Source organism: Squalius cephalus (assembly GCF_949319135.1).
Source record: "Squalius cephalus genome assembly, chromosome: 23".
In the NCBI taxonomy this organism is placed as follows: domain Eukaryota; kingdom Metazoa; phylum Chordata; class Actinopteri; order Cypriniformes; family Leuciscidae; genus Squalius; species Squalius cephalus.
This window is the reverse complement of record NC_137144.1, coordinates 17,044,169-17,069,311: the sequence shown is the minus strand read 5'-3', so window position 1 is coordinate 17,069,311 and position 25,143 is coordinate 17,044,169. Positions and strand designations below refer to the sequence as shown.

Sequence of the window (25,143 nt, the reverse complement as noted above, 5' to 3'; positions counted from 1 at the left end):
CTGAACTAATCTTGAGCATGCTATAATTTATGGAATTATTCACATGCTCTTATTTGGTGCTATTTTTGACTCCTGTAAACATCAATATCTTTTTTTGTTCATTAAAATACAATTATCTTGATTTCTACTTGTGCACGTTTATTTCTCTATTAGTATTCAGTATTATATACAATATTAGTGAGAAGAGCTTGTAAACTGGTAGAAAAAGTGTAAGTCTATCAACATTGTAAATGATCTGTAATCTTTAATTTATAGGCCATTTAAGTGGTGTGATTACATTAAAATCATTTAAAAGGGTATTGATTTAAAAAAAAATTTAATTCAAAATAATTGTAAATAGTAATTTGTGCAGGTCAGTGAGTTCGGTTTGAAGATGAGGGGTCTTGAAGAGTTGGACATTTCTGTGAATGTGAATACCTGAAGGCAGAAAATTCTTATTTAGATCCATCACACTTAATATTTTGATTATATGTAATATCTTTCAAACCTTCTCAAGAAAGCTCTCTTCCATATTCGTCCAATCATTCCAACTGTCATCTTACACATCTCTGGAGTCCACTCAGCAAATCTAAATTCCAGTCAGAGTTTAAGAATAAAATTAAAAGACTCATTTAAAAAAAAAAAAAAAAAATTGACAGATACCTTAGAAACATGATGTACACCATCTCCACTGGCAGAAAACACCACATTAGACAAGAAACCAGTTTCACTGAGAAAGGACATCTTATTTCTTCATTCTCTATCATGCTAGCCTTGAAAAACACTAAATGGGGTGAAAAATAGATCAATTTCTCCATGTGTAATTTTCCAGATTTATGAGTTATTTGTTGTCTTACCTTTCTTGATGGATTCTGGAAGGATACTTTTAGAATTCCCAGTCACTGTTGGCTTGTTTTCACTAATATATTTCTTAGATGTTGAAATATGATCCCATAATTCTGACAACGGCGACCTGAGCTTCAGGAGTTCTGGTAAGCAAAACAAAATTGGATCTAAACAGCCACACAATTACCCCAAATATCATCTCAGGAAGAGTGTAATCTACTCACTATATTCTTGTAAAAAAAGGAAAGCATCCTTATATCCATTTTGACACATCTCAGCCAAGACCTTATGAAATACCAAAAGGGTATGTGGGTGTAAGTATGGATTTGAAAATGTACCAAGAAAATTAAACATAAATTCAAAAATGTACCTCTGGTTCTGGAGGGAAAAATGCAATAACCACTCTGTGTGCGTTAATGAAGTTGATATGAATGCTGACGTTATTGTAGTATATTTCATGGAAGTAAAAAGGGTTGCCATAAGGACTGATGTCGGTTTCTCCAGAAAAAGGGGAGATTGTGATTGTTTCTCTCAGACTAGAGAAAGGCATGTTATCACTCAATGCTCCGTCTACATACCGCTGAAAGCAGATAAGATGGAAAAAAAAGTTTACAAAAATGGATAAAACTTACATAATTGAAAAGAGGCACTCCTTCAGACAAGAAGTGGATGACGTGTATTAAAGGTGCCATATTTATACTCTGGTCACATGGGCACACTAGTAGTGATGTCATAGGCTGTGGCCAGCCAATGTTATTATTGTGTTTTGACACATGCTTCAGACACCAGTCATACCGGAGGCATTCCCCATTAGCATCCTAGGACGCAGAGTCTTGTTCCCTTTCTCAGGGAACCATGGTTACATTCGTAACCCGAGACGTTTTATCTCAGCAACTCTCCTGTTATATATGGAAGCTTGTTTCTGCCACAGAATAAAAAAATGTAAAGATAATTGCAACTTTTTATCTCAGAATTGGGAGTTTACATCTCGCAGTTCTGACCTTTTATCTCGCAATTGCGAGTTTATTCGAATTGTGAGATATAAATTTGCAGGGGGGGGGGGGGGGGACTTAGACTGACTTTATTTCTTAGAATTCTGAGTTTATCTCATGTAATTAGAATTGTGAGACTTAAAAAAAAATTTTTTTACATTTTTTATTCAGATAGTTATCAGACACTTTCGCTCATTGAATAAAAGGGTTACTGCTAATAGCTTGTTTTCCATTGTTATTACCATGATAACAATGGCTACATTTTCTTATGCGTGATACTGCATTCAAACCGCTAGGTGTCAGTACAATATGAAGATAATAAGGCCAGCAAAACATTAAAACTAATAAAAAATGAGTGAGTACATCTTTAACTGAAAAACTGCAAGCAATTTTATCACAAAATTACAGTCAAAAGGCTGTGTTTGGCTACTTACTATTCCATGATAGCTTGGAGGCATCACACCACAATACAGTGGATAAAAGCAGCTACAAATCAGAGCCTGCAGACAGGGAGCAAACTGTAAATCATTAATCCTCATGAATACTTATCTATTCATCAGGAAACAAAAGCCATTGTCAACAAGGTAGTTGAGTTCACCTGAATGAGATCTTCTTTACTGTCAAACTCAGACACCAACACATTTGTCCCATCTGACACTCGAGTGAGCGACACATACAGCCGTCCACTGGCGAGTAGGTGGGCGTCATCGGGCAGGTCTCTGCTTAAGAAGTTTCGTACTATCTTCAGTAGGTTGAAGGAGGGATGCACAGCACCCAGAGTGCCTTTCCGAGCCTCTCGGGACATTTCCAGCAAATTTTCACAGCACTTGGCTTCAAAATGGAATGTCCTTTAGGACCACGAATTTGAATCAATATAAAAGTAATCAAAATGAATTACATGGTGGTGGGGTTGATTCAATGATTTGGAGATATATTTGGATTTTAAAACTACTATTCAGTATCATTTGTGTATGTGAAAGATTTGTCTGATCCATGACGAATGCCTTCCAAAAAAACTCTTTTACAACTTTCGGGGGTTTAGAAACCACAAATTATTGTTGAAACGTACCTGGAGACATTTGGCATGCTATTACTGCACCCATGAGAGCACCAGATGAAGCCCCACAAATCTTTGTCACCCCCTTAAGGAGAAACGGGGCCTGTTCGAATAAACAGCTATATACTCCACAGTAGTAAGCCATCAGAAATCCACAGCCGGCAAAAGAGATATTCCATTCTTTAGCAGACTCCTGCATGTTTTTCAACACACTGTATGAATCCCTGAGGTTACGCAGTGCAGGTGTGATAAATAATACGTCTAAATGAGTGGTCAGTCATAAGCACTGATCTGGCAACGCTCTACTATTGCGAAACAGAGTGTTGCAATCACAGGGATCACAGGGAAAAACAACATTTGGTAAGGACATTGCTAGTGATTTTCTTGTCAAAACATTAGTGATCTTGAAAGCAATTATTGTTTTTTAAAGCACTTTTTAAAATAATTATCAAATATAACATTTATAATTGTTTTATAAAAAAAATTATATTATCTTGCTATATGAATAAAAACAACAGAAATAAAGGATCACAATAATCTGTTTATTTTATTTATGAAAACATTTGTGACATCAGTGCAGCTAAAGCAGTGCAATATGACACTCAAAACTAATAACCAAAGGAAACTGCGCTCATTTTAGGAAAATGCGAAGGAAATCATTGTATGAAATCCTCCCTGAGAGGTTACTGTCAAAAAAAGATGTGAAATGAAAGAATTCTTCCTCTGACAGATTCACGCTGAACTGTCTCAGAACCTAAAAAAATAATAATCCAAAAAAATTGCATGATTAAATACAGGACGTGGACTGAAAAGTTTTTTTTAAAGTATAAAATAGTGCCTTGTACCTTTCTAAAGTCCTGAAGAGAGATCTTTCCAGTGCGTTCTTTGTCAAAGGAGGTGAATTTTTGCCTCATCTGTTTCCAGACGAGCTGGATGGGCCTGGAAATTCTCAGCATGGCTTCAACACACTGACCACTGAGTGGAACAGGACTCATCTAAAGGAGGAAGTCAGAAAATGCTGGATGAACTATACTGGCCTATAACCGCTCAAGACGTGCTGTAATTGCAGTGAACTCACTGGTGTCCTGGGGAGCTGCAGTCTGAGTCTGTTGGATGAAGTGTTGACCTGAGGGCTGGACATGAGCACAAAGTGACGTAGGAAGTCCGGGTAAGAGAGACGTCCACTGTTTTTGATGTCATATTTGACAGCCAGCTGCTCAAACTCAGGTGGACTCAGCTCAATATTGAGGCTCTGGAGTATCTCTGCAAAACATCAGTTCAAATTCACCATTTCCAAACAACATTGTGACAATATATGACAATGTTTCCATTGTCATTTGCTATTTATTATTATTAGTGGTCCTGCACTTTTTGACAAGTTAATTTTTATAGTAATTCAATTATATATAATATAAGTGTATTATAATATATATATATATATATATATATGATTATAAAATCAATTGATTATAAAATATTATAAATTATAAAATAAAAATGATATAATTTTATATCAATCAAAATACATAAAAATGATATATTCCCAATACAATTTATTTTATGTTATTTATAATTATATAAAAAATGTATTTGCTAATCAATCATTTAGGAAAATTATTTTAAATGCATTTATTTATTCATTCATATATATATATATATATATATATATATATATATATAATTGTAAATTGTTATATTGAAAAATACATACAAATTATATTATATAAAAATAATTATAATTCAGACGGATTCACTGATAAAAATCAAATTTAGTAAAATTAAATAATTTCATGACTTTACCATGATTTTTCAGTTGATTAAAAATAATAATTGTATAATATATATTATGAAATTTTATATATATTATTACATTTTAGGCATATATTAAAGTTAGTTATATTAAAAAAGATATAACAATTATCTTATATTATATTATTTATATTTATATAAAATCATTATAATTCAATAATAAATCATTCAGAGCTATCTGCAAAACGTTTTTTATGACAGTGGGAACCCTGTATTTTATGGTTGAAATGTGCAGTGACTGATAAATGGAAAGAAATCAGGCCTCAAACATACCCAGGAATATATCCACATCTATCTCCCCTGTTCTGTCAGGGTCCGCCTGCCTGCATCTCCTCTGGATCTGCCTCCAACATTCCTGGATCCTGGAACGCACCTTCATCTCCACATCCTCACAGTTCAGCAGTGGCATGGACCTTCTGCCCGCCGTGGAGGGCCTCTGAGGCCGCTCTGAGACTGATGGCTGCGAGATACAAATGACACTGGAGACACTTGGACAGAGGAAACAACCAATATCAGCAAATGAAGCAAGTAATGCACTGTACCATCGAGTGTGTAAAGGTGCAAGGTGCTGTTTTGGGGCGTCTGAGGGATGCTGGTCTCTCCAGTGTTGATCTTGCTGAACCTGGTAATGATTTAGCAACCTTTTCCAGGCCTTTCTGTTCTCCACTGAACTTTTTCAGGAACTCTCGATATTGCAGGTTTCCAAAGCTATTAACTGGTAGCATTTTCCACAGGCTTTGAAACTGAAAGAGTTGATTGTGTTTCAAGCAATCGAAGGAACTATTAAAGATGTTCATGTGGTACACTCTTAAATAAAGGTTCTTTACTGGCAGCTATGGTTTCATGAAGAACCTTTCCATTACAAAAAGATTTTTTTAAATGTTCTTCACACTTAGTTCTTTTAGGAACTTTTCACTGAATGAAACCCAAAATGGTTCTTCTATGGCATTGCTGTGGAAAGTATGCACTTAAATGCACTGAATGTGCACTTGTACTGTACTTCAAACCTTTATAGTATTTGAGAGTGTACTGGAAATTACCTGGTCGTCGGTAAGCCTCATGAAGTGACGATCACAAATGGTCTTAAAGTCCATTTTGGAGATTGTGTTTATATTGGCATTGTCGAGGTCTACTATCTCCTTTGTTATAGTGTAAATGCGGGCCGACACAACCTCCTGTATCCGCCTTAAAATGTCAGAGATGACTAAAGGTCGGGTCTGATTAGGAAAACGCATCTTGTGGATTTTCTTCAGCCATTCATCTGCTGTCTGTTAGATTTAAGGAATAGCCATTTTAATATACACCATATGCAACTAAGACCATTCTACATTATGGTGATTTGATAGTGTGCAAAAAGTAAAAACTTGAACATAAAACAATTTCTGACCTCTTGAGTGTGGAGGTTGAAGACTTGGAGGACATTCTTCCAGTCAACCATAATCTCCTCTCCTTCACTCAGTCTCATATCAGACAGCAACCTCCTGAACTGTACATCTGAGAGACGCATGCAGAAATGGTCCAGCACTTGCCGAAACTCTGTTTGCGGGATCATACCATTTCCAGTCTTATCAAATGCAGAGAAGGCCTAAAAAGCAAAACACAGATTTTGTTTTTTTGCAGAAAAAAAAGTTAGAACATCTCTTGCAGTATTAATATACTTTATAAATAGTCTGTACCTTATAGAGAGTATCTGAGGAAGCAGTAATCAGCTCCTTGACTCTATGTATGGCTCTGTCTGGGCTCAGCTCCTCAACATCCTCCACTGGTTCTAGAGAACCCATAGTTTGAGGAGGGCCAACTGCAGTCCCACTCGAGGCTGGAGGTCCAGTGAGATGTTTTAGGAAATCAAGGTAAGGCAGCTCCTTCAAACAAGCATCAAAGCCAAGGCTGAAAAATCAAGAGAACAGAAGAAGAAGAATGCAGTGGCTGACAATACTTATCACATTTTGAGTAAATGAGCATGTCTGTAATGGAGGGTTACAGGTTCAGTAGACATGTGAGCTGTGTTTCTGTTAGTTGAAAGCCATTTCTGTGCAGGAGAGAGCGCAAGTCTGTCACAGTCACGTAACCATCTTTGTTTTTATCCAGAACCACAAGGCTTCTGCTCACACTCTCAAAGTCACTCCCGATCCACTTCCTTCAAACACAGATAGATTCATGTAACACAATGTGTGAGGAGAGTGTTTTCATCCGCCATTACGTTTGTCATTTTAAGAGAGACCATTCTCACCTAAGATTATGTAGTACAACCTCTAGATCAGGTGTTGTGGGGATCACCCTTTCTGTGAGCTGTTCCTCTAAAGCGTCCGACTGACTGTCTTCTTCTGATGTGGCTTTAAGCCTTCTTAAAAACTCTGTCTGAGTGAGGAAGCCCATCCCCTCCTCATCATATCTGTGTGAGAGTTTTTTAGTTTTATTTACAGCAGATATCAGACATCTAAAATGTTTGAATTGTGTCATTTATGTATTTTAGTTCATGCCATGCTAATACTGATTCTGGATCAGCTGTTAAATGCATTGAGGAACTCATACACACATTAAAGTGAAATATAATGTAAACAAAATGAAGGTGCTTACCTGCACCAGAGTTTTTCAAACTCATTTGGTGTGATAGGCATGGAGTATTTAAAAAGCATCTGCTTTAGATCATTTTTGGTCATGATGCTTTCACCATCACCCAACTGGCAAAAGACCTGTCAACACAATTTATTAAGTGCAAAGTTTAGTTTAAAGGAGCATTCATTCATGGGTCTCCTCGCCAGAGCCGCCATTTTGAGTTCACATGATCAGTCAAATACTGCTCAGTTTATCTTGTTAAAACCATGACTGACTGCTAATAATGCATTTCTATACTGATTTCTACACTTTCTACACATTGGTAATCGAATGCTATATTTTTGTATTATGCTATATACAGGCCACTAGGTGTATGTGTAGGTCCAAGACAGCTGCCATATAGCACCAAAAAGTAAAGATTCACTGTAAAAGTAAAGATTTGATTCGGCTGTGTATCGTGTTGGATATGCTCTTTGCAAAAATGTATTTATTTTTTATTTTTTTCTCTATAGGTCTCCTTACACAGAGTGACCAGGTGTTTGTAATTTGATTAATTAACTGCTGTTAAAAATGAACCTGAGATGCTGTTGGTCACACACACCCTGACGAAGGCATGTAAAGCCGCAACGCGTAGGTGGATCTGTCACCAATTTTAATGTTTAAGCCATGAATGAAATAAAGGCTTTTTAACTTACTTCAAGTGCCTTGGAGTTCCTAAGTTCTTAGTAAAGATTCACTGTTTTGAAGCACCACATGCTAGTGACCGCTGCTGGTCAGAACAGTGTAAATGCAACAAAAATTGAAAGTAATTTGAAAGCAATAAACTAATCATCCTATAAGATTAAAAATGAAGTCTGTATAATGTAAGTGTTCTTTAGTAAGTACTATTTTCAGGGCTTGTTTTGTTTGTTCCATTGCTCAGCTAAACAAGAGACTATTAACTAATGTCTAATTAAAATGCTAAAAATGTTAAAACTGATCAGAGATCAGGTAAAACCCATAGACACTTCATAGCCTCGTTTATTGAAATCACATGACTTTGGCAGTTTGATACACGCTCCAACCCACTGATTCGAAACAAAAGATTCGTAAAGGTTTCGAAGCTTCCTGAAGCAGAGTTTCAAAATCGTGCATCACTATCAAAAAGTGCCCTTTTAGTAAGCAGGACAGGATGGAGATTACCTTTGAGAGCTCTGAAGGTCTTTTGTGTGCAATGGCTGCTAGATAGTCATGAACTTGGTCACATGCATTATCAAGACACCCGTTTCGTCTGAAAAACATGAATTCTGAGCTATTAGCTTTACAAAAACAGCTAGGATAAATATAACGATTAATTCCAGAGAAGTAAAAGGTTCTTACAAGGTGCTATCATTTTGATGTGATTTCATCTTGCCACTAGAGAGGACTTTGTTGTGGAAATCAGTGAAGTTGAGTGTGGCACCAGGCGTAAGGCCCAACAGTTCGAGCAATCTCCGATACTCTCGCTCTTGGGTTACAAACATCAGGCTGTCAAACAGAGTCCTGAAGTCATTCTGATTAACTATACCATCTCGGTTCTTGTCCATGAGACGGAAAGCGGTCAGAGCATCCTGTAAACAATAAAGAGGTATTCATTTTTAATGAAATTCATTGCATTACATGTATACATATATGTACATATACTGTATGTGTGCGCTTTACAATTATTTTACTTTATAAGTAAAAAATATAATATTTAATTAAATAAGTAGAATGATCTGTTGCTTTGATACCCCATGATATTCCTTGATCCTCATTTTGAGCTGACCTAGACAATCCTCTGCAGTCAAAAGTGTGGAAGTTTGCACATTTTTTGCCCGTCTATCTTTGTCCTTTTCTGGTATTGTTACTTCTGTGGTGAAAAGAAATGAGAAAAATGATGTTTTACCAGTTTGTGCCATATGTTTGTGTTAAGAAAACAGTTTGTGTGTTGTGAAATATCAAACCTTCAAATTTGGCCACAAAGTCAGTAACAGAAATCGGACCCAAATTAAAACCAAGAGACTCAATAAGCATCTGAAACTGGGGTCCCTTCAGTAAAATACCACAATCATCCAGAATCTAAAATCAAGAGTGACATGAATTAATGTAAAGAACCCATTGTTTCAGACATTGCATGAATGTTACTATCAGAATTATAGTACCTGTAATGAGTTTAACCAAAATATAAACAAAAAGTGCGAGCGAGATCTCAGGCCATACATTACAGAAATGTCTCAGAGTGAGCGCTGCTGTTGAGCTTTTCCTGGTGGACATCAGATAGTCCTGAAGGGTCATCCCACGCCTCTGAAACCTGTCCTTGAGTTTCCTCAGGACAACTTTTTTTACTGCTTGTGCTTTTATGTTCAACATGCAGGCTTCATGTTCATTTTCGTTCCTGTAGTATATTTAAAAAAATGATCATATGTGATTCCTCATTAGGACAAGGTGTTGCATGCATATCATTTCTCATGTTCATTGACTATACAGACCTCTCACTGATACTGATGTCCTTATTCTTCTCTGGAACACCCAAGCTTGTCAAAAACAGCTTGTAGTTCACACCTCCACCCTCCAAAAATGGTTCACAGAGCCTTGACAGCAAATAGGGGAAATTAGTCAGTATCCAGAGGTAAGGCTGAGGGCAGAAAAGAGAGACTCACTTGCTGAAGTGGGATTCAGACAGTGGTAGTCCGTATTGTTGGATCAATCTCCTAAGGTCTTCTGGTGGGATGATGTCACTTTGGTTTTGGGTTGTGTTGGTGATAGATTCGATCAACATGTCATGGTTCTCAGAGAGCTTCTCCTTCAAAATCCCTTCTACCTGTAGAAATCATGTATGTAAAAGAACTAGTATTGGCAAGTGATTCATTTTATCATTCTTAGATATCCTAGTGGTGAATAAGCCAGTTTATACACAAAAAAATATAAACAAAATACTGTAAAATTATTTTGCAGGTTACTTACTGCGTTCCATGTTGTTGTTGCTGTGGAAGGCAATGTGTTTACCCATGCTTGAGCCTTTTTATTGAGCTTTGGTGTCTGCTGGAATTAATGCACAGAACAGGGTTCATTTTAGATTCATTTTAAATGTGCAAATAACCTCTACATGGGAGAATTTGTCAAAACTCTTTTAAGAAAAATAATAAGAAATTGTATTTTGCATAAAGAAAAACAAATTTACTAATTTGGACACTTTTTGGGACATATTAGGAACCACTGTACCCACCAATCTGCATTACAGTAATGTCTCTCTTAGTATTTTGTAATGATTCTCAATGCAATATGTCATTTTACTGCATTGCAGTAAAATATTTCGTAATGATTTTTTTATTACATTTTTTTAAATAATCTTTGGGAGTTTTTAAAAAATTGCAGAATGGGAAATATTTTTTGTATTTTACAGTAATGAGAATTGTTAAAAATTATCTTAATTGTCCTAAAAACAATGTCCCAATGCAAAAATCCAAAGGGTCCTAATAATATTTCAATATTTGTTATCAGTGTGTTTTTTTTTTTTTTTTAGGTTAAAATGTGACCCAGACAACTCATCCTAAAATTCACCTGCATGGGTATTACAGTACAGCAAAGTTATCATTTTTATATTTATAAAATGTATTTATATTGTTTTAATAATTTTATATATATATATATATATATATATATATATATATATATATATATATATATATATATATATATTGCAGTAATGAGAATTGGGTGAATTAAATTGAGCTTAATTGTCCTAAAAAATAATGTCAAATGTTATAATACCTCGATTGGCCTTTGGTGATGGAGGATGTCCAGGAATTGTTGGTAATTTATGACATCTGTATGTTCCACATCCAAGACATCAACAAGAGCTGTGAACTGCTCATCGGTCAGATGGAAATTCAGACTCTCCAGGGCCCTGTATAGTTCATCTCTACTGATAAAACCTGTTCTGTTCTGTAGAAAAAATATCATTATTATGAATAGTTGTGATTTAAAGTACACAATTAGATTTTTTCTGAATCACAAACATACTGTATCAAAGTCCTGAAAGGCTTCTGTCAGATGAAGCTGATTAAGTACATGTTGACGTAGTCTTGGTAGAATTGCTTCAATACTGCATGATCCTGGAGTTGCTGGAGCAGAATCTTTCCTGAGACATTACGAAATATTTATGTAATCAAAACTATATATATATTTGCATAATCAAAACTATATATATATATATATATATATACAGTGCTATGCATAAGTTTAGACACCCATGCTAAAGTTGACTAAAAAGAGGAATAAAAAATCATCTTTTGGAAATTGAACTTAATGCCTTAATTAAAAAAATTAGGAAAAATCCAACCTTTAAGGACACCATATTTTCTTTGTAAATGAATAATGTATCGTAAATAAAAAAATGTTCTTCCTTAAAATACAGGGTGCATAAGTTTGGACACCCCTATGTTAAATTCCTATAGAGGCAGGCAGATTTTTATTTTAAAAGGCCAGTTACTTCATGGATCCAGGATATTATGCATCCTGATAAAGTTCCCTTGGCCTTTGGAATTAAAATAGCCCCACATCATCACATAGCCTTCACCATACCTAGAGATTGGCATGGTTTTATTTCAGTTAGCCTAATAGCTGGTTTGATTTGCATTGAGAGATGATCTTATGGAAAGTACTCCATGCCAATCTCTCAATTCATTCACAAAGAAAATTGGTGTCCTTAAAGGTAGGATTTTTCCTAATTTTTTTAATTAAGGCATTAAGTTCAATTTCCAAAAGATGATTTTTTATTCCTCTTTTTAGTCAACTTTAGCATGGGTGTCTAAACTTATGCATAGCACTGTATATATATATATATATATATATATATATATATATATATATATATATATATATATATAATATACACATATACAGTATACACTTCAACATATTGTAGTAGTGTGTTGTAAATAATATTGATTTATAGGACCCAAACAATAAATGTATGGCCAACTTACTGTACAGTTATGTCATCTTTGAACAATCCAAGAAATATTCTCCATTGCACAGGCTCTGTGTTGCTCACTCCAAATCTGTGACAGTAAATGATCACTAAATGAATTTCAGAACTTCAATCAGGTAAATACATAAATGAGTTAAATTCTCATACCTGTTTAATAACTCTTGGAATATAATATCATCCATGGGAAAGAGGAAATTACTGAGGACAGATCTGAGATTCTCTTGGGAGACAAACCCACTGTCTGTGATGTCAAATGCCTGCAGAGCTTTTTCAACAAGGCTATAATTTTTCTTGATCTGTAAATTGCAATCAAAGTAGAAAACTGATTTTAATTAAATGCTCACATATATATGAGATGAAAAATAATCCGTCATACTCACTTTACTCAAAAACCTGGTCTGGGCTTCATCCAAGGTGTCCCTGGATTTGCCTGAAAAACCCCTTATGCTTATCTTACTTTTAGGTCTTGTTGTATTGCGACTGACAGCTTCCCAATTCAGTGCTGAAAACAAATAAGAAAAACAATTAACATATATTGCATAAATCTAAGCATACATTTGAATGAATCATTATTTTATTATTGTCACTTTTATATTACATAATTTATTTTGAATAACGGTACCCAGTTGTATAGAATCTGGTGCAGTTTTTCTATAGTTTTCACAGTCAACACCAAGCTGCTCAAGAAACTCCTTGTAAGATATTGTGTCAGCATTATTCACGCTGTAATGTGACCATAGTCTGAAGGAAAGACATAGACACAAAACACTTAGAATTGTGGGAAAAATGATAGGCTAACACATCAAGAGAGTTCCATTAAACGGAAAAACCAGGACCTGTGGAATTCCAGCTGGCTCATGGGAAAGCAGTATCCTTCTAGCACTTTACGCAGTTCATGTTGCTGTATCTGTCCATCACTGTTGAAGTCAAACAGCCGAAAAGCCCTGGTGATGTTTTTCAAATTGCCTCCGATCTGAAATGATGAGAATCATGGATATTACACTAGCATCTCCAGACAAATATTTAAATCAAATTCATACCTTATCACCCACACCTTATCTTTCAGACGACACTGTAGTTCTCCAAGTGACAAGTTTCTGTAACTTCCACTCCTGGATGGGATTCTGTTAAGAGATTATATGTTGTATGTATAAAGAAATATTACACACCACCATTTAAAAGTTTGGTGTCAGGTTTTTTATTCAGAAATTAATACCTTTATTTAGCAAGGCCACACTAAATTGATCAAAAGTGACAGTAAATACATTTATAATGTTACAAAAGATTTCTATTTCAAATAAATGCTGTTCTTTTGAACTTCCTGTTCATTTAAGAATCCTGAAAAAAATATCAGGTTCAAAGCTCATTGATAATAATACGCAAATGTTATTTGAGCATCAAATCAGCATATTAGAATGATTTCTGAAGGATCATGTGACACTGTACATTTTTTTTTTATATTTCACAGTATTACTGTTTTACTGTATTTTTGATCAAATAAATGCAGCCTGGGAGGGCATAGGAGACTTATTTTAAAAAAAAATAAAAAAAATTGTTGAATTGTAGTGTATAAATTAAGGAAATACAATAATTGAGAAAATATCCACAAAAGCATAAATTACCTGCCCACAGTAGATGAAACCTTGCCGTATCTTCTGAGAAACTCCATATAGGGAATTGTTCCATTTTCTCTAAAGTCAAGCTAATACAAATATTTTAATGTAGGTTAAAATAAGTGAGAATTTTACATTTAAGATGAAAATCGCTGCACCACAAAATAACAATACATGCACTGTCTGAAAGTGGTGACTGTTGTAATTCTAAATGAACACACCTCAGCCAACAGACCCTCAAACTGAGACTCGGTGAGCGGAACCAGAAAGCCCTCAATGACACGTCTGAACTCTCCTTTGGTGACAGTTTTGTTCCCTTCTTGGTCAAAGGCTTCAAAAGCAACCTTCAAGTCATGTTTTCTGTCCTTGAGTCTCTCCAAGAGTAAGTTCTCAATGTCCAACAAAGAAAGATTGTCATCTGCCACTGACTGCACAGAAGAGGCTGTAAAAAAGAAGAAGAAATAAAACAGAAAATCTCCTCAACAAAATGCTTTTCTATCATTACCCAGATAATACAAACTAAAACCAACTACTGTAAATAAACAGCATAAACCCTACCAGAGTCAGATTTGAGAGTGTTTCTCCTTGAGAATTCTCCTGTGGAAGTTCGAGACGAACTCTTATATCTAGGGTTGATGGTGAGCCCTTGTGTTACAGGCCTCAGATCTATATGGCCAGATATTTGAGGCCTCTCTGCTGACTGTGACACCTGAATATAACCAAAATAACATTTCGTGTCACAACATATCGCAATACAAAAATGCAACATGTATCGTGTTGAATATCGTCTAAAATAATTCTGGATTTTCAGCTTCAGAATCATTTATTTTTATTTAGTTACCATTGTCCTGTGCATTAGGCAAGCACCAAGTCCAAGCTTATTCATTTCCACACCCAATTTAATACCAAATATAGCATTTTATTCAACAGATCGTTTTTTGTTAACCTTTTACCTTTTACCTTTTTGTCTTGGAGTATCGCAATAATATCGTATCGTGAGTTCAGTATCGTGATATGTATCGAATAGTGAGATGAGGGTATCATTACATCCCTAGTGGTAAAGCTTTTTTTTACTGCAGCTTTTGTTTCCTTTTTTTTTAAATGTCCTTCGTTTTTTTGTTTTTTTTTTGTTTATTGTATATACTAGTGCAAAAAATGCCCGTGCAAAATCAGTTTTTGTGTGTGTTTTTAGTAATTGTTGGTTTGGTGCCCGTGAAAGAGACTGTGAACGCATTGAATTCAGGGAGCAGGCTAGGTTACTACAAATGATGGCTGTGAATAAACTATAATATTCAGAAGTAAACAGTGTAGCTGACTGAGTGTTTATGTATACCACAACCTTCTAAGTGCTAGTGCAAAGTGCCCGTGCAAAATCAGTTTTTGAGTGTGTTTTTAGTAATAGTTGGTTTGGTGTGTTTGAGTGCTCATTGTTACAATTACACAGCAAAAGTTCAGTGGCATTTTTATTTGTGCATGGTAGAAAGCACACAGTGAACTCCGAAAACGCTATGCTTGAGGAAACAGTTTGTGAATAGGCAACTACAAATGATGGCCGTGAAAGAGACTGTGAACGCATTGGATAGGATATGTTTAGTTGGTGAATAGCATAGGCTACTATTACACAGTAGCAATAACTTTAAGCGCACCAGAATGAAATATAATATTCAGAAACAGCATAGCTGACTTACAGATTCAGTTAACATCCACAAATGAATAAGCGCGTTGATTCAGGGAGCAGTGCAAAGTGCCCGTGCAAAATCAGTTTTTGTGAGCTGATCGCCGTCAAAAAAGTTCAGGAGATATTTCTTAGTGATGGCTGATTTCAACAGTTTCAATATGATAGCATTTTGAAAAAAAAGTGTCTTGAATTTATTGCATTTTGGGGGAAAATAATCCGGTTTTATAATAGATCTTTGAAAATCAAAATCTGGATTTGAATTTTTTATGTTATTATAACCTAAAGATGCTATGTGAAAGTTTGAAACAGAAAATAGTGGTTTTCATCTTGCCACTTTCTTGGTAAAGAAAACACATTTTTACTCAAATTAATCAAAATGCATTTATCACGTTCTGGACTATTTTTTACAGTCTATGGTTCTGGAACAAAACTATAATATTCAGAAGTAAACAGTGTAGCTGAGTGTTTATGTCAGAATGTTTATTTTTAAACCACAACCTTCTTGGGGCTTCTTTGACCGATACAACCCTCTAATGTCAGAATGTTTATTTTTAAACCACAACCTTCTAAAAATGATATATTTAATGATATCTTTTGCATTTCTCATCCAAACAACGTCAAACTTGGCACTGCACTTACTCGTGCCCGTGGCGAGACACCTGTCGAGTTTGAAATCAATCGGACTAACGGTTCGAGAGATATGCGAGGAACAGACACACACACAGACAGACAGACAGACAGACAGACGTTTCTGTAATTTATAGATAGACTAGTGCAAAAAATGCCCGTGCAAAATCAGTTTTTGTGTGTGTTTTTAGTAATTGTTGGTTTGGTGTGTGCTCAGTGTTACAATTACACAGCAAAAGTTCAGTGACATTTTTATTTGTGCATGGTAAAAAGCACACAGTGAACTCCGAGAAAACGCTATGCTTGAGCAAACAGTTTGTGAATAGGCAACTACAAATGATGCCCGTGAAAAAGACTGTGAACGCATTGAAAAGGATATGTTTAGTTGGTGAATAGCATAGGCTACTATTACACAGTGGCGATAACGTTAAGCGCACCAGAATGAAATATAATATCCAGAAGTAAACAGCATAGCTGACTTACAGATTCAGTTAACATCCACAAATGAATAAGCGCGTCGATTCAGGGAGCAGTGCAAAGTGCCCGTGCAAAATCAGTTTTTGTGAGCTGATCGCCGTCAAAAAAGTTCAGGAGATATTTCTTACGATGGCAATATGATCAAAAATAACTTTATATTGATTCAATGGATTAATTGCATTTTGAAAAAAAAAAAAGTTTTTATAATAAAAAATAATCCGTTTTTATAATAAATCTTTGAAAATCAAAATCTGGATTTGAATTTTTTATGTTATTATAACCTAAAGATGCTATGTGAAAGTTTGAAACAGAAAATAGTGGTTTTCACACATTTAGTGGTTATCTCACATTCGAGAGACATGTGAATAACACACAGACAGACAGACGTTTCTGTAATTTATAGATAGATGGATTTATCACGTTCTGGAACCAAACTATAATATTCAGAAGTAAACAGTGTAGCTGACTGAGTGTTTATTTTTAAACCACAACCTTCTTGGGGCTTCTTTGACCGATACAACTCTCTAATGTCAGAATGTTTATTTTTAAACCACAACCTTCTAAAAATGATATATTTAACGATATCTTTTGCATTTCTCATCCAAACAATGTCAAACTTGGCACTGCACTTACTCGTGCCCGTGGCGAGACACCTGTCGAGTTTGAAATCAATCGGACTAACGGTTCGAGAGATATGCGAGGAACAGACACACACACAGACAGACAGACAGACAGACAGACAGACAGACAGACGTTTCTGTAATTTATAGATAGATATATATATATATATATATATATATATATATATATATATATATATATATATATATATATACATACAACAAACATTAGTATATATTGTAATATATATATATATATATATATATATATATATATATATATATATATATATATATATATATATATATATATATATGTATATTACAATATATACTAATGTTATTCTTCAATGTACATCGTTTTTAAATTACTTGAAACAATTAGAAAGTATTTAGTTAAACTTTTAATGAGGACCAGTAGCCTCATAAGAGAACCTATGTCCTTGGTAACGTTAGTCCAACTTAGCCATTTTTCTTCCAGAAATGATAGGTAAAATGTCTTCATACTGACCCAACATTCCACAGCTGACCTCGGACGCATTATTGTGTTAAATTCGTATTTAGACTATCGGTATCCAAACTAAAGACGACAACTTTTGTTGTCAACCAGTCAAACTTTGTAGCCACAGTCGAGGACGCTCTGCTGTTCCCATGGATATGGGCTGACAATGGCCCCGCCTACTACAAAAGCGAAAAAAAATCACAAAACATTTTTTCAAATGGACAATACCAACGGATAACCAGTGCAGATTAATTTGTATCGTCACATAAACTGCAATTTGTCATATTTTTTAAAGGAAAATAGTGACGAACATGACGTTGTTGTCCTGTCCTCCTCAGCCAATCATTTCCGACGGGCGTGGTTACCAAGTGTCATGGCGGCCGCCAGGAGTTTATTGTAGTGTGACAGAGTCAGACCGCGGATTGTCCTGTTTTACAGTGAACTCTGTTTATAATCACATTGGGGACGTTTGAATGTAAACAGTTGTTTAAACATGGGGACCGTGCATGCCAGGGTAAGCGCATTTTTCCAGAGTTGTCGGAAAAGCTAAAGCAATGACCTCTGAACAGTGTCTTTGAATGACAGGCCGAGTTCAGGATGACGTTTTGTACTACACATTTATTCATATTAATTGTCAGTAAGATAGTAAATCAATTTTGCGCATATAAACGGTCACTCTCACTACACACTGAATCATGTTACAATCGACATTGACGAAGTATAGCTGTCACAATACTTGCCTTTATATATGCACAATTCTTGGTCTGTAACACTATAACTCACTGCTACATATTTGTTGACCCAGAGTCTGGACCCCCTTCCTATGCAAGGACCTGAACTGGGGGTTCAAGCAGATGACATGGACCTGGGGGAACCAGAGCATGAGGAGAAACAGGAAGTTCTGGAAAATAAAGATGTAAGATTGGTCTATCCAGTGTTTGCATATGCATAAATGTAGATTCATATCAGGTTTTCATATGTATCTTTCAATTGTTTAGGTTGTAGTACAACATGTACACATTGATGGTCTCGGAAGAACAAAGGAAGACCTTTTAACATATGAGATCGCAGATGTTTTCCGTGCCAACAACTTGATTGATGTGAGTGTTATATATATATATATATATTCAAATTTGAACTATATTTAAAATTGTGTTTATATTTACAAATTTGTAACAGGTTATGAAGAAGTCCCATGAGGCCAGACAGAAACTTTTGCGTCTGGGGATATTCAGACATGTCGAAGTTGTCATTGACACTGCTGAAGGTATAACAATTATGCAAACAACCAATAGTAAAATAAGCAATAAGCAAAGTGATACATTATAGTCTGAATTTCTCTTAAAACATTAGGTACTGATGCGCTGCCTAACGGACTGGATGTGACATTCGAGGTGAAAGAGCTGAGAAGAATGACGGGAAGTTACAACACTATGGTTGGGAACAACGAGGGAAGCATGGTGAGCTACTGACAATCTGCATCATCACTGCTGGCTGTGTGTCTACAATTTAAAACTGAGTTTATTGAAAACTGAGTGTTGTTCTGGTTCTCATCTCAGGTGCTGGGTTTGAAATTGCCCAATGTTTTTGGCCGTGCAGAAAAGCTGACCTTTCAGTTCTCTTATGGTACTAAGGAAACCTCATATGGCCTGTCATTCTTCAAGCCCCAGCCTGGACACTTTGAACGGAAGTATGTTTCTCGGCATTGTATTTCTGTTTACAATTACATTTACTTTTGTTAGAAATGTCATGGTGCCCAAGTCAGTCATTTAAGTTACGGTAGTCATTAAAGTTCCCCTGTTTCAGATATCACCTTTCATGTAGTGTGTAATTTAGAGTCATCTTACTTCCGGCACAAACCTATGAAGGTTTGAAACAAATTTGCATAATGCCAGCCTATGGCTGCTCGTGAACAACGTCTATTTCGGAAATCCATAATATGTATTGGATTCATGTAAACCAGTTGTTGGAGATCTCCAAAAACAAAATTAGGAACCATTAAAATAGCATAATAGGGGCACTTTAAAGTCAAGCACATTTCTTTCTCTTACTCTTTCAGCTTCTCCATTAACTTGTATAAAGTCACGGGGCAGTTCCCATGGAGCTCACTCAGAGAAACGGACCGAGGGGTCTCCACAGAGTTCAGTGTAATGGACTTCATTTTAATCATTCATTTATTTTCACTAAGACATTTATTTATAATAAGGTGTTTATTTATTTATTTACAAGCTTCTATGTCTCTTTAAACCAATATGTAATATAATTTTAGTAGATTTAAAAGTCAAAAGTTTTAGTAGATAAGTAAGAAATGATCTAATTTATTAATTGCCCATTGTTTGATCTATGATCCCCAGTTCCCCATCTGGAGGACAAATCACACTTTGAAATGGGAGGGTGTGTGGCGAGAGCTGGGTTGTTTGGCCCGTACGGCCTCCTTCACTGTCAGGGAGGAGAGTGGCCATTCCCTGAAGTCCTCACTTTCTGTATGCGTCTTCTCTATATCTTGGCTTTGTTATTACACTCATTGATATTTCATATCTGATTTTGAATATGATGTTTTCCTCACAGCACGCAATGGTCATCGACACACGCAATTCTACCATCCTTCCGAGAAAAGGTGCCTTACTGAAGATCAACCAGGTTTGTTTGCTATCCTTGTAAATGAAAGGAATAGTTCATCCAAAAATGAAAATACTGTCATTATATACTTATTTTTTTATGGTCTGTCAGGAACTGGCAGGTTACACTGGAGGAGATGTCAGATTCCTGAAGGAAGACTTTGAAATTCAGCTCAACAAGACTCTCTTCTGGGACTCGGTAAGATGCTTTGGGAAAAAAATATTGCTTATGTCTGTATGTTGCCGTGTTTTTAGCATCATTAATATACTATAGTACGTATTTAGTAATATTTATTATTTATAGTATTCAGTAATATTGTGAATGAGTTTTTATTTATTTATTTATTTTTAGTAATTTTGTGTGTTTTATTAGGTTTTGTTTGAATTTAAATATGTATTTAGTTTTTATCAATGATTATTTTGGTATTAGTTTGAATAATTTTAGTACTAAAAATATTTTATGGCAACTAACTTAAATAATGTAATTTTACCTTTTTATTATCATTAATATACTATAGTATTTAGTATTTATAGTATTTAATAATATATTGAATTAGTTTTTATTTTTTCCATTTTTATTTGAGTAATTTTGTTGTTTTTATCATTTTATTAGGTTGTTATTGTGTTTAAAAGGATAGTTCACCCAAAAATGAAAATTCTGTCATCATTTACTCACCCTCATGTTATTCTAAACCTCTATGAGTTTCTTTCTTCTGTTAATCACAAATTAAGATGTTTTGAAGAATGTTGGTAACGGTAGCCATTGACTTCCATAGTATGTTTTAAGTCAATGGTTTCATTACCAATATTCTTCACTCTATCTTCATTTGTGTTTAACAGAAGAAAGAAACGCATACAGGTTTGGGACCAACTTGAGGGAGAGCAACTTTTTGGGTGAATTATCCCTTTAAATGTCTGCTTAGTTTTAACAACTAACTTAAAATATTTTATTTTCTGTTTTATTTTATTCCAGTTTACATTTACATTATTCCAATTAAAGTAAATGTTTTTTAATAGTCGTAGTTATAGTTAATGATAAAACACTGTTTTTGTCTGGTTGTTTGAAACACTTTTAGAGGGCTTAATTAAACGAAAAATAGAAATGTTAATTTCTTTGGTAACTAACTGAAATAAAATATTTATTTTTTATACATTTTATTTTTGTTAATATTTATTTTATTTCAATTAACATGTTTTCTAATTTAGTCATTTAATAAATGTAAATGTTTTTAGCTTTAACAACACTGGTTTATTGATTTTTTGAAACACTTTGAAACAAGAGATTTTCGTCTCTTATAGGTGCTCTCTACCTCTCTGTGGGGTGGTATGTTGCTGCCCCTTGGAGAAAGACCATCCTGCATTGCTGACAGGTTAGCAAATTCTCTCTGTCATTGGTAAAAAAGACCCACAAACACTCAAAGTAATGGTGGTTTTGGTGTATTTAGGTTCTATTTGGGTGGTCCTACCAGTGTGAGGGGCTTCAGCATGTACAGCATCGGCCCTCAGAGTGAAGGTAAATGACTCTGACCCTGACAAAAGGTATATATATCTATATATATTCATGAGTAAGGTTTGTTTTCTCACTTTGGTGACAGGCGATTACCTCGGTGGAGAGGCGTATTGGGCTGGGGGGGTTCATCTGTACACCCCTCTTCCATTCAGGCCAGGCCGAGGCGGATTTGGAGACCTTTTCAGGACGCATTTCTTCCTCAATGCCGGAAACTTGTGTAACCTCAACTATGGTAAGATGAATAATGCTGTGAAGGGCAAATTTTCCTCCTTTTGTTTCATGAAACATGGTTTGTTTTTACTTACATTTGTTGCTGTACTTTAAATTGTCCACTAGGGGAAGGGCCGAGGGCACACCTGAGCAAACTGGCCGAATGTATCCGCTGGTCTTATGGAGCGGGCATTGTGTTGCGTCTGGGGAACATAGCTCGCCTGGAGCTCAACTATTGCATTCCCATGGGTGTCCAGAGCGGAGACAGGTAGACAATCAGACATTCGCACACAATCTATCAATCACTAATGCACAAGTGATACACTTTTAATGTACTGGCATTTCTCTGCTCTTATTTTGAATTTATGATATAATGTGCTGATGTGTTTTGTATCTCAGGATATGTGATGGAGTGCAGTTTGGGGCTGGAATCCGATTCCTGTGATTCCCATGGGGAAAAAAGAAGGCTTTCTGTCACTTTGTACTTCGGATAAAGGATATTCATACTATTCAACTTTGAACTGCAAAGTAATGTTGGTTAATTTTTCAGTGTTTGCAAACACGCTAAAAAATTAAAATGGTCTAAAACCAGTAACATTTGTTAGGAATCAATCATCCTTTTTAAAGTTATTGGCACTTCATTGGGGAATATATTGGACATCAGTGCTCTTATTGTCATATTTATTTGTCAGAACAGTCTGTGTTCAATAAATAATGTCTCTGGCCTTTATTGTGGTTTCATGTGTGTTATTAATCTGCTATATATTAAATAATAAAATAAATTGTGTGTCTATATATATATATATATATATATATATATATATATATATATATATATATATATATATATATATATACATACATACACACACTCACCTAAAAGATTATTAGGAACACCATACTAATACTGTGTTTGACCCCCTTTCGCCTTCAGAACTGCCTTAATTCTACGTGGCATTGATTCAACAAGGTGCTGAAAGCATTCTTTAGAAATGTTGGCCCATATTGATAGGATAGCATCTTGCAGTTGATGGAGATTTGTGGGATGCACATCCAGGGCACGAAGCTCCCGTTCCACCACATCCCAAAGATGCTCTATTGGGTTGAGATCTGGTGACTGTGGGGGCCATTTTAGTACAGTGAACTCATTGTCATGTTCAAGAAACCAATTTGAAATGATTCGAGCTTTGTGACATGGTGCATTATCCTGCTGGAAGTAGCCATCAGAGGATGGGTACATGGTGGTCATAAAGGGATGGACATGGTCAGAAACAATGCTCAGGTAGGCCGTGGCATTTAAACGATGCCCAATTGGCACTAAGGGGCCTAAAGTGTGCCAAGAAAACATCCCCCACACCATTACACCACCACCATCAGCCTGCACAGTGGTAACAAGGCATGATGAATCCATGTTCTCATTCTGTTTACGCCAAATTCTGACTCTACCATCTGAATGTCTCAACAGAAATCGAGACTCATCAGACCAGGCAACATTTTTCCAGTCTTCAACTGTCCAATTTTGGTGAGCTCGTGCAAATTGTAGCCTCTTTTTCCTATTTGTAGTGGAGATGAGTGGTACCCAGTGGGGTCTTCTGCTGTTGTAGCCCATCCGCCTCAAGGTTGTGCGTGTTGTGGCTTCACAAATGCTTTGCTGCATACCTCGGTTGTAACGAGTGGTTATTTCAGTCAAAGTTGCTCTTCTATCAGCTTGAATCAGTCGGCCCATTCTCCTCTGACCTCTAGCATCAACAAGGCATTTTCGCCCACAGGACTGCCGCATACTGGATGTTTTTCCCTTTTCACACCATTCTTTGTAAACCCTAGAAATGGTTGTGCGTGAAAATCCCAGTAACTGAGCAGATTGTGAAATACTCAGACCGGCCCGTCTGGCACCAACAACCATGCCACGCTCAAAATTGTTTAAATCACCTTTCTTTCCCATTCTGACATTCAGTTTGGAGTTCAGGAGATTGTCTTGACCAGGACCACACCCCTAAATGCATTGAAGCAACTGCCATGTGATTGGTTGATTAGATAATTGCATTAATGAGAAATTGAACAGGTGTTCCTAATAATCCTTTAGGTGAGTGTATATGGGCTTATTAAGGTCACTTCCCTTGTGTAAATTAGCGTGTGTGTGTGTATAGAAACAAACAAGTTAAACAATTCAGAAATTTCTAAGTTCAGAAATGATTCACACTTCCTGTACTTTTTAATCACACAAACACCAAGTCCATCATCATTCACTATTTTCTGTACTCACGTAAAACATTTCAACCATTATCAAGCCATATTTAAAAACTATTGGTTTTGTATCAATAAACATACTAAAATACACACAAATATAATTGTTTTTAAAAAAAATATTAAACTGTATCCATCTTACACAACATATGGATTGCTTTTCATTACTGAGTTTCAGAAAATGGTTCAATGAAAAACGTTAAGTAGCAACCATAGTGAAGATAAACAGCTGCGACTGCTCTATATTTTCTTTAAAACATTCATTGTATTCCTAAACATATTATTAAAAAAAAATAAGAGAATAGCAGAACTGATGTATAACATCAAGTCACACGAGACAATCTAAGATTATATCTCTCGCTGTCGCTCCCACTGAGAAAAATATAATCTGTGCACTGTCATAGTGAGTCCAGTAGTGGGCAGAACTGCTGTGTATGAAGCATGTTAAAGGGATAGTTCACTCAATTCGGTCATCATCAGTCTTCTTCATGTAGTTCCAAAGCGGTATGACTTTCATTTTTTGGGTAAACTATCCATTTAAATTGTAATAAATTCTATGTAAACCTGTTATTGGTTGAATTCCTCATCTTGGAGATCCACAGTTGATAATCAAAAGTGTCCTGTTTGGTGTGCCTTGGGTCCACTGTGGGACAGCGGCCATGGCAAAAGGATGTTTTATTATTCAGCGGAGGGCCAATGAGATAGCCAGACATATGAAGTACAGTGTGAGAGATACTGCTATACTGCATGCTCCACCACAATCCTTGGCATTTTCCTGCAAGAACACAATACAATAAAATGGTAATTGGTAC

General features: G+C 35.6%; 4 protein-coding genes across 9 annotated transcripts in view; 1 reads left to right on the top strand and 3 right to left on the bottom strand.

Annotated features, from left to right (window-relative positions):
- Positions 1–315: 315 nt before the first annotated feature.
- Positions 316–3,191, bottom strand: LOC307150957 (patatin-like phospholipase domain-containing protein 2). 4 transcript variants are annotated; one of them, XM_079858649.1, is made up of 9 exons: positions 2,887–3,191; positions 2,416–2,665; positions 2,252–2,317; positions 1,196–1,405; positions 1,050–1,110; positions 837–968; positions 643–763; positions 488–568; positions 316–417 (listed from the first exon to the last, which is right to left on the bottom strand). In XM_079858649.1, the coding sequence occupies exons 1-9, from the start codon at positions 2,901–2,903 to the stop codon at positions 354–356; spliced, it is 1,002 nt and encodes a 333-aa protein (XP_079714775.1). In that variant the 5' UTR covers positions 2,904–3,191; the 3' UTR covers positions 316–353. The 4 variants fall into 4 exon arrangements, with proteins under 4 accessions (XP_079714775.1, XP_079714774.1, XP_079714776.1 ...); XM_079858648.1 differs by having other exon boundaries at positions 2,416–2,648; XM_079858650.1 differs by lacking the exon at positions 1,196–1,405 and having other exon boundaries at positions 2,416–2,648; positions 2,887–3,176.
- A 205-nt stretch (positions 3,192–3,396) lies between these two features.
- efcab6 (EF-hand calcium binding domain 6) lies at positions 3,397–17,962 on the bottom strand. 2 transcript variants are annotated; one of them, XM_079858640.1, is made up of 31 exons: positions 17,759–17,962; positions 14,404–14,554; positions 14,067–14,287; positions 13,855–13,934; positions 13,287–13,356; positions 13,069–13,205; positions 12,855–12,973; positions 12,613–12,734; positions 12,380–12,528; positions 12,228–12,302; positions 11,263–11,380; positions 11,011–11,184; positions 10,204–10,281; positions 9,900–10,060; positions 9,729–9,830; positions 9,460–9,634; positions 9,204–9,318; positions 8,991–9,109; positions 8,599–8,828; positions 8,422–8,509; positions 7,261–7,376; positions 6,914–7,075; positions 6,665–6,820; positions 6,360–6,570; positions 6,071–6,268; positions 5,724–5,951; positions 5,226–5,426; positions 4,957–5,143; positions 3,953–4,137; positions 3,720–3,869; positions 3,397–3,628 (listed from the first exon to the last, which is right to left on the bottom strand). In XM_079858640.1, exons 1-31 carry the CDS (start codon positions 17,786–17,788, stop codon positions 3,506–3,508), a joined length of 4,431 nt encoding a protein of 1,476 aa, XP_079714766.1. In that variant the 5' UTR covers positions 17,789–17,962; the 3' UTR covers positions 3,397–3,505. The 2 variants fall into 2 exon arrangements, with proteins under 2 accessions (XP_079714766.1, XP_079714767.1); XM_079858641.1 differs by lacking the exons at positions 14,404–14,554; positions 17,759–17,962 and having other exon boundaries at positions 13,855–13,923; positions 14,067–14,100.
- Positions 17,963–18,096: 134 nt separating this feature from the next.
- On the top strand, positions 18,097–22,816 carry samm50 (SAMM50 sorting and assembly machinery component). Its single transcript, XM_079860250.1, has 15 exons — positions 18,097–18,263; positions 18,555–18,665; positions 18,748–18,849; positions 18,929–19,016; positions 19,103–19,209; positions 19,309–19,439; positions 19,809–19,896; positions 20,104–20,232; positions 20,318–20,389; positions 20,480–20,566; positions 21,667–21,737; positions 21,813–21,880; positions 21,963–22,109; positions 22,214–22,355; positions 22,487–22,816. Exons 1-15 carry the CDS (start codon positions 18,243–18,245, stop codon positions 22,530–22,532), a joined length of 1,410 nt encoding a protein of 469 aa, XP_079716376.1. The 5' UTR covers positions 18,097–18,242; the 3' UTR covers positions 22,533–22,816.
- A 1,441-nt stretch (positions 22,817–24,257) lies between these two features.
- cacna2d4b (calcium channel, voltage-dependent, alpha 2/delta subunit 4b) overlaps positions 24,258–25,143 on the bottom strand; it is a 40,997-nt gene continuing 40,111 nt past the window's right edge. For both annotated transcript variants that reach the window (XM_079859591.1, XM_079859592.1), the window contains one exon: positions 24,258–25,106. In XM_079859591.1, the coding sequence (XP_079715717.1) occupies positions 25,014–25,106 (93 nt within the window). In that variant the 3' untranslated portion in view covers positions 24,258–25,013. The remainder of the gene's footprint in view (positions 25,107–25,143) is intronic.

Bases quoted from the DNA above. Each gene is read 5' to 3' on its own strand.
- samm50 (XM_079860250.1), top strand. From the start codon at position 18,243: ATGGGGACCGTGCATGCCAGG. The intron at 18,850-18,928 runs GTGAGTGTTATA...AATTTGTAACAG, and splicing joins GTGCCAACAACTTGATTGAT to GTTATGAAGAAGTCCCATGA. The intron at 20,567-21,666 runs GTAAGATGCTTT...CGTCTCTTATAG, and splicing joins AGACTCTCTTCTGGGACTCG to GTGCTCTCTACCTCTCTGTG.
- LOC307150957 (XM_079858648.1), bottom strand. From the start codon at position 3,073: ATGCAGGAGTCTGCTAAAGAATGGAATATCTCTTTTGCCGGCTGTGGA. The intron at 1,406-2,251 runs GTAAGTAGCCAA...ATCTGCTTTCAG, and splicing joins CTCCAAGCTATCATGGAATA to CGGTATGTAGACGGAGCATT. The intron at 569-642 runs GTATCTGTCAAT...ACTGGAATTTAG, and splicing joins GTGTACATCATGTTTCTAAG to ATTTGCTGAGTGGACTCCAG.
- efcab6 (XM_079858640.1), bottom strand. From the start codon at position 17,788: ATGCGTCCGAGGTCAGCTGTGGAATGTTGG. The intron at 10,282-11,010 runs GTATTATAACAT...CATTAATTCCAG, and splicing joins ATCACCAAAGGCCAATCGAG to CAGACACCAAAGCTCAATAA. The intron at 6,821-6,913 runs GTGAGAATGGTC...CTGTGTTTGAAG, and splicing joins GTTGTACTACATAATCTTAG to GAAGTGGATCGGGAGTGACT.